At 43.9% G+C, this 7,912-nt stretch overlaps 1 protein-coding gene across 1 annotated transcript; it reads right to left on the reverse strand.

Annotated features, from left to right (window-relative positions):
* Positions 1–1,427: 1,427 nt before the first annotated feature.
* On the reverse strand, positions 1,428–7,505 carry LOC129512043 (CMRF35-like molecule 7). The gene is made up of 3 exons (XM_055329301.1): positions 7,405–7,505; positions 3,723–4,055; positions 1,428–1,966 (listed from the first exon to the last, which is right to left on the reverse strand). Exons 1-3 carry the CDS (start codon positions 7,442–7,444, stop codon positions 1,788–1,790), a joined length of 552 nt encoding a protein of 183 aa, XP_055185276.1. The 5' UTR covers positions 7,445–7,505; the 3' UTR covers positions 1,428–1,787.
* Positions 7,506–7,912: the final 407 nt, after the last annotated feature.

A 7,912-nucleotide genomic window follows, 5' to 3' on the forward strand; every position in this document is an offset into this window, starting at 1 on the left:
CAATGGCCAGAGATCCCTGATGGGCCAGGAGTACAGAGGTTGCCCATTCCACCTGCTGCTGATTCAGTGCCTCCTGCAGAAAGAATGCCTGAGTGTTAAAGATTGCAGACAGAGGTGAACCATCCCCACCCCACATCCTATCTGTTTGTTCTATGCATTTCCTATTAAATCTGTAGCTTTCCTGAGCTCTTTTGAGATTATTTTGTTGGGATACTGTTTCAATGTTTTATATGTCAGAGGATGACCTGTGCATTCTAGAAGGTCCCATGTGACGCTAAATCCAACACTAGACTTAGAATATATCTGGCAACTGGGAGGTTATGGCTATAAATCTGTCAAAACTCATTGAAGTTACTCCTTTTCAATGTGTAAGTAATGAGTGGTTAGTGGGAAGGAGCTTTGAGACAATGTAAATAGCCACGTGTCCCTGTATCTACTTTGGTGGCCTCCAAGGACAGAGGACTCACCCAGTGATCCCAAGAACAGTTCATTTCTGTCCCTCCATTGGTCCCTTAGCCTCCCTGGTCCTTCAGGCGCGGGTCTTGAGGGACAGTTTGGACTTCTCCATCCAGACAGGACAAATGAGGGACTCAGTCTGTCCTCTTCACACCTGTGATGCTGTCCACACTCCAGCTCTGACCCATCATCAGCCACTCCTGGGTTTGGATTCATTTTGGGGCTTTCCAAGATTGCTCTCACCCCCCACACCACCCGCCAACAGTACAACAGCAAGTCCAGGATGCCCAGCCCTTTGGGTTTAACTTCTTCCCATTCACTCATTCAAAACTAAATCACAAGACTTTTTCTTTTTTTTTTCCTTTTTGTATATTTTTATTGGAGTTCGATTTGCCAACATATAGTATAACACCCAGTGCTCATCCCGTCAAGTGCCCTCCTCAGTGCCCATCACCCAGCCACCCCCACCCCACGCCCACCTCCCTTCCCGCCACCCCTTGTTTGTTTCCCAGAGTTAGGAGTCTCTCATGTTCTGTCTCCCTCCCTGATATTTCCCACTCATTTTCTCTTCTTTCCCCTTTATTCCCTTCACTATTTTTTATATTCCCCAAATGAATGAGACCATATAATGTTTGTCCTTCTCCAATTGACTTACTTCACTCAGCATAATACCCTCCAGTTCCATCTACATCGAAGCAAATGGTGGGTATTTGTCATTTCTAATGGCTGAGTAATATTCCATTGTATACATAGACCACAGCTTCTTCATCTATTCATCTTTCGATGGACACCGAAGCTGCTTCTGCAGTGTGGCTCTTGTGGACATTGCTGCTATAAACATTGGGGTGCAGGTGTTCCAGCATTTCACTGCATCTGTATCTTTGGGGTAAATCCCCAGCAGTGCAATTGCTGGGTCGTAAGGTAGCTCTATTTTTAACTCTTTGAGGAACAAAGAAAGGAACAAAAGGAAGTAGAGGCACAAAGTTTATTGTCTACAGATCTAGGGGAGAGGCACCCAATGAGCCTGGGAAAAGGCAGTCCTCCACCCCAGACCGGGAGCAAGCTGGAGACCAAGAGCAAGGTAGTAGCTCCTCTTGTATATACAGTGGTTAGGGCAGAGGCCATTCATTCTTCATGCAATCAAATCTAAGTGGTTATTTTAAATGGTGCCCCAGGAAGAACAAAGAACAAAGCAAGAACTCAGGGAGGAATTCTAAGCTTTGGGACTTATTTAAACTTCTAGATATTGGGTGTGAGCAGGGTTGCCATACTGTAAAACACCTGGGCAGCACCTCAGAAAAACAACAGCAGATTTGTTCTCAAAAGTTGTTTTAATCTCCCCATATGGCCATGGAGAATGTTTGCTTTTTCTGATCGATGGACAGCTGGTTCTTCTTCAGCTGTGATCCAGTGGTTTGAACAAGGATGGCACAACTATTCAAATCAGCATCTGGACACCATGACTTCACGAAGGTCTCCCACCCTGGGCCATAGTGACACTGCACGATCACTTGCAGAGGAAAGTAGAAGCAAGGAAATAATGAAAAAAAGAAAAAGTTAATGAATTAGAAAGAAAATATAAAATAGAGAAGACCAAAAAGCCAACAATTGTTCTTTAAAAATAAACAAAACCCTACGGCCACCTGGGTGCCTCATTGGTTGAGCATCTGCATTTGACTCAGGTCTTGATCCAGAATCCTGGGATGGAGTCCCACATCAGGCTTCCTGAAGACAGCCTGCTTCTCTCTCTGCCTATGTCTCTGCCTCTATCTCTGTCTGTCTCTCATGAATAAATAAACAAAATCTTTTTAAAAATAATAAAAATTTAAAAAATCCTAGCAAGATATTTGTGATAAAAGGATAGGTCTTCATAATCAATATCAGGAGTGAAAACAGACACATCACACAATATTCTGAGCCTATTAAAAAAGGAGAGTTAATAAGGGGAAAGGATAATAAAAGGATATCTAAACCAGTTTATGCCAATAAATTTGAAACTTTAGGTGCAATATGCCAATTTCTAGCAAAAAAAAAGTGATATGATAAAAGAGGTACAAAAAGAAATAGAGAACCAGAATCATCTTATGCCTATTTAAAAGAATCACATCCATTATTAAAAACTTCTCCAAGGGGCACCTGGCTGGCTCAGTGGGCACAGCTTGTGACTCTTAATCTCAAGGTCTTGAGTTCAAGCCCCACGTTGGCTAGAGAACTTACTTAAAATAAATAAGTATGAATAAAATAAAGCCTGTCCAAAAGAAACCTCCAGGCCCATAAAGCTTCAATGGAGATATCCGCTAACATTTAAGAAAGCAGTGTCTGTCTTACACAAAAAAATTCCAGGACATAGGAAAACAGGATGCAATTCCAAATCCACTTAATGAGAGTAGCATACTCTTGATGCCAAAACCTGACAAGGGCAGTATGAAAAAGAAATATTATAAGTTAAAAAAAATCACTATTCAACGCAAATGCCAAAGTCTGCAACAAAAATACAGCAAGTTGAATCCAAGGATATAGAAGAAAGATAGTACATCATCACCAACAATAATACATTGCAGATGGTACTATTCTATTTTCTGCAGGAGAACTTTATCCCAAGAATATAAAATTGTTTGAACATAAGAAAAACAGTAAGTATAATATGCACATTAATTGAGTCAATGAAAAAAATTGTATGGTCATCTCATAGATGCAGAAAAAGTATTTGACAGATTTAAACAGGTTTTTGACTGGGGAGGCCTTCCTGGACCTCAGGAATCAACCACAGCTCACGCACTGTGCTGGGCCTCTTCCCTCTCAGACTGGGTATGGAACAGGGGGTAGGAAGAGCCACTCTGAAGTCCTGGCCCCAAACTCCAAAAAGAGCAGGGACACGTGGGCACCAGAGGTCCAGGAAGGCATTGACAAGAATTGGGGTCTCTGGGTCCCATGGAAGATGGTCCCTTTGGCCCATGGGCTGAAACTGGGACCATCACCTTGATCTCTGTGGGCAATAGACTCAGGCACTGCACTGTGCAGAGAAACACGTGCCCAGAAAGGCTTGATCTTGTCCTGGAGGATACAACAGTAGCCATGAGAGCATCTAAGAGAAGCTCTGTCCCTCCCAACCCAAGAGGTCACCTGGGATTCTTGGAGAACTCAGGACTCAACCATCCTGTGTGACAATTCTCTCCAAATGACACTTAAGTCACTGGAGAGGAACCTCAGGGACCAGGACAGAGCACGTTCTGAAGAGACTCATCCACACACACACATACTCTTACCTGGGTCAATGGTCACTTTAACTTCAACCCCAAGGTCAGTTCCAGACCTCTCAATCCCACACCAGTAGGTGTCTGCACTGTTCCACCTGAGCTCCTCCATGGTCACGGTGAACACACGCAGTTCCTGATTGTCCTTGATAGACACTCGGTCACCCTTTGCTTCCCTCTCTGATCCATCAGTTTGAACTAGGATATGGCAGCTTTTCCACTCAGCTCCTTGACACCACCACTTATTGTAAGTCTCCCATCCGGGTTCATAGCGACACTGCACAGTCAGTGAGCCCCGCACTGGGCCACTCACTGCATCGGACACTGCCATGAGGGCAGGTGAGCCTGAAAAACACAAACCCAGGTGCCTGTCACCACCCCACCCCACCCCCTGAAGGCAGACCCACAGCCTCCTGCATCACAAATAACTCCAATAAGCCCAAGTGCCTGATGAGTTGAGTAACAGTCAAAGAGGGGACACACCTTCCACAAGACAGACCTTTGTCTTTCAAAACTCCACTGGGTCAAAGCCATCACAAAAATCCCCTAAGAGCACAACTATCCATCTCACTGAAACAAAAATATCCACACTGAGCAGTGACAACTTCCTATAATCCAACCCTCATGGCCAATGTCACCTGGAGAGCAAATGACCCAGGGGAAAGCACGGCCCCAGTCCATTTCAGCCCAGTCTCCTCATTGAAGATGTGGACTCTGTGGTTTTAGATCTTTTCATTATTCTTGAGTAGCCAGGTATCTGGATTTGGCTCAGAAACTCTCACCTTGAAAATACTGGTGATCAGCACATAAAGAGAACAAAGGAATTTCCATGTCTTTAGAATCCTAAAAATTATCTACAAAACTATCTGGCAAATTCTTTATTGGGACAAATTCTTGATTACATGAAATTGTTTTCCCCTGAATATCGACTATTCAAATTCTTTGATGGTTCTTGAATCTGTTCTATTGGTTTGGTTCCTTTTCCCAGAAAGTTAATCTATTTCACAGAGTATTATTAGCATAAACCTCTACACTTAGCAAGTATGCTTTTATAATTAAAATGTTAGCCTCTGTTTTAATTACACATTCAAACTACATGTGACATCTGATTTGGGTGGATTACACCTGCTGTGGGATGTCCTCCTCCTGTTTCTCCTCCTCTCCTCCATGTTTTTTCTCCATTAAACCAGGTTTGAGATTAGTTCGTGTTACTGTTTTTATTTCCTGTCATTACTTTCTCATATGTATAATTTTATTCGTCTTCTTTTCTCAAGAATACCACTAGTGCTCTTTTTCCAACTGTTAAGTTAAAGACAATGAGAATTTTCTACCTTTCTAAAATGAATTAAAGCATTTTAAGGCTAAGAATTTACTTTTGTTGACTTTATAGGTTGAGATATAATTCACATATCACAAATTTTAAGTGTAGCTTTCAGCGGTTTTAGGACTTTCACAAAGTTGTGCCACCATCACCTCTAATTCCAGAACATTTTGTCACTGCAGAAGGAAACCCTGTACCCCTTGTCGTTCCCCACTTCCCTCTTACCTGAAGCCTTCCACAACCACGGATCTACGTTCTGTCTATAGATTTCTCTATTCTGGACACTTCTTATACATGGAATCCTTCAATCCATGACCTTTTTGTCTGGCTTCATTCACTTAGTGTAATGTGTGTTAAGGCTCATCCATGTGGTAGCACGTGTGGGCACTGCAGTCCATGGCAGGGACTGGCCACATTTAGCTTATCCGTTCACCAGCTGATGAATCATGGGTTGTTTGACTTTTTGGCCAGCGAGAATCTTGCTATGACCAGTCATATACTAGTATCTGCATTGACTCATGGTGAGGGAAGGTGATGCTGTGTTTGCAGCCAAAGTCCCAGGATGGGTTTTCTCAAGAGTCCATAAGAAGCTGCTGTGATTCTGAAAATTCTCTGAGAAAATGCCACTAATTATCTTCAGTCTCCACCAGCAGAGTAAAGGTTCCTGGGTATGTGACAGGAAGCCACTCTGAATCTCTCATCTACCCAAGCCACTTTAGCTGCCTCCAGAGAGTGAGGCTGTTCTCCCGCCTTCTAAATCTCTGACACCTGCTTCCACGGACAAACTCCATCCCATTGAAAGAAGAGGACTGGAGGAAAGGTGATTCCCAGGTTTGGGGCAGTGATGCAGAAGAGGACTTAGAGGGGGTGGTAGTGATGTCAAAGTGACAACAGATGAGCTAGCGCTGTTCACCCCTTGATCAATTCTGCCTCTAGATTGTCGAGGACAATGTTTGTATTATCCCTAAATTCCTATGTTGGAGTTGTAAGCTCCAACGGGATGGTATTGGAAGATGGGGCCTTTGGGAGGTCATTCGGGTTAGAGGAGATAGAGATGGGGACGTCAAGATGGGATCGGTGCTCTTGTAAGAAAAGTCACCCGAGAGCTTCTCTCTCCTTCTTCCTCTCTGTCTCTGTCTCCTGATCTCCCTGTCTCTCCTTGCTTGGGCACAAGGTGAAGGTCACTGTGAGAAGGTGGCTGTCCTGAAACCCAGAACGAGAGCTTTCATGACTAATTGAATCTGCTTGCACTTCAATTTGGATGGCCCAGCATTGAGAACTGTGAGAAAAGAAATTTCTCTAGTTTAAACCACTAAGCCTGTGGTCTTTTACTCTTATGACTCATATGCATATGCAACCCTCTTATGCACATGAACTTCCAAGTTAAGAAAATAGTAAGACACCCATTTTCCCAATAGGTGTTCTGCATAAGACTCTCCCCATCAGAATGTTTTACCTCTATACGTATCTTAAAGAGGTCAATGGATAAGTAAATGGGTTCACTTCATTTCCCATGATGACTTCCTTCCCAGAGGAGACACTCTCTGCAGCCTGCCCTAAGCCCTGTGTTTCTGGAGAAGGAGAAAGAACAGAGCTGGGGGGCCATGGACCTTGCTCCTGCCTCCTTGGAGCATCAAGCGTCAGCTGCCCCCACGGATTTGCCATCCAACCCAGAAATAGATATCTTCTCATCTCTGGTCTTCCCTCCCTGGTGACACTGCTCATTCTGTCTTGGCTGTTGAGCTGAAATAACTGGATGAGCCTCTGGTCTTTGGCTTATCCAGAGAAAGACTCAAACAGTCTGAATTGTGGTGTTGAGTAACTCTCCAGAGAGCTTATCACACCCAGGTTTTGCTGCCTGTCTTCCTCCCTCTACTCTGAGCTTTTAAGAAGAGATGATCTTGACTCTAGCTACAAGTCAAGACCAGTTGTGCAGGCTTTTAAATGATCCAGATGTCTGAACCCCGCTTGACTGAGTGGTTGTCAGCTAGAGCCTGAGATCTGGCTCCTTAAATATTTCTCAGGAATTAGTGTTTGGTATATGTGTATATATGTGTGCCTGTGTGCATCTACCTATCATCTGCCCATCCATCCATGTATCCATCTATCCATTCATCCATCATCTGTCTATCTATCTATCTGCCGGGGATGGAGAATGGTGCTGTAGAAAATAGACACTTGTGTTACTTATTTTTATTTTCTTTCCCCCAATACCTAACTTAGTACCTTTCAGGTAGCAAAAAATTTTTAAAATAGAATTTTAATGAGAAAATGTCTGAATGAGTGAAAGGCCTTGCCATTTCCCCTAGGAGAGACCCTATGTCCAACCCTCGCCCTGCAGATGCTCCATCCTGAAACCCCCATCCCACTCACCTTGGACTACAGGAAGCAACAGAACTGAGAGAAGCCACATGTCCTGTCCTGCCGGCCTGAGTTGTCTTCCTTGTGCTCAGCTAATAATGCCCACTGCCCTCCAGGACTGAAACTGAGCTCAGAGGAAAAATGCCTTCTATTTCTCTATTATAGTTTCTCTCATCTACTTCCCTTATTTTTTTTCTTCAGTTATTTCCTAATTTCAATAATTAGGAGAAAGGCAGTGCCAGATTTTGAGAGCCTATGACTGGCATGATTTGTCTCAATGATGAGGGAAACAAGTGTCCCACTGGCCAGGGTGCCACTTGCCACTGTTCTTGAGGAGCTGGGAAGCCTGCTGCCAGCAATCTAAGTGACACCGTGCCACAGGCCCCAGATACCTGACCCTCAGAGTGTCGGTCCAAGGAAGTGGTAGGGACAATTGGATTTGCATACGGAGAAGAATGCAGTGCTCAGGGCTCACACTCAGCCTTGCTGGACAAACAGCCCCATCCTAACCCTCCTTCTA

Source organism: Nyctereutes procyonoides, unplaced genomic scaffold, assembly GCF_905146905.1.
Source record: "Nyctereutes procyonoides isolate TBG_1078 unplaced genomic scaffold, NYPRO_anot_genome, whole genome shotgun sequence".
Classification (NCBI taxonomy): domain Eukaryota; kingdom Metazoa; phylum Chordata; class Mammalia; order Carnivora; family Canidae; genus Nyctereutes; species Nyctereutes procyonoides.

Coding starts and splice junctions, on each gene's coding strand:
- LOC129512043 (XM_055329301.1), bottom strand. CDS start 7,444: ATGTGGCTTCTCTCAGTTCTGTTGCTTCCTGTAGTCCAAG. Junction 4,056..7,404: donor GTTGCTTCCTGTAGTCCAAG/GTGAGTGGGATG, acceptor TGTGTTTTTCAG/GCTCACCTGCCCTCATGGCA. Junction 1,967..3,722: donor TAAAGTGACCATTGACCCAG/GTAAGAGTATGT, acceptor TTCCTCTGCAAG/TGATCGTGCAGTGTCACTAT.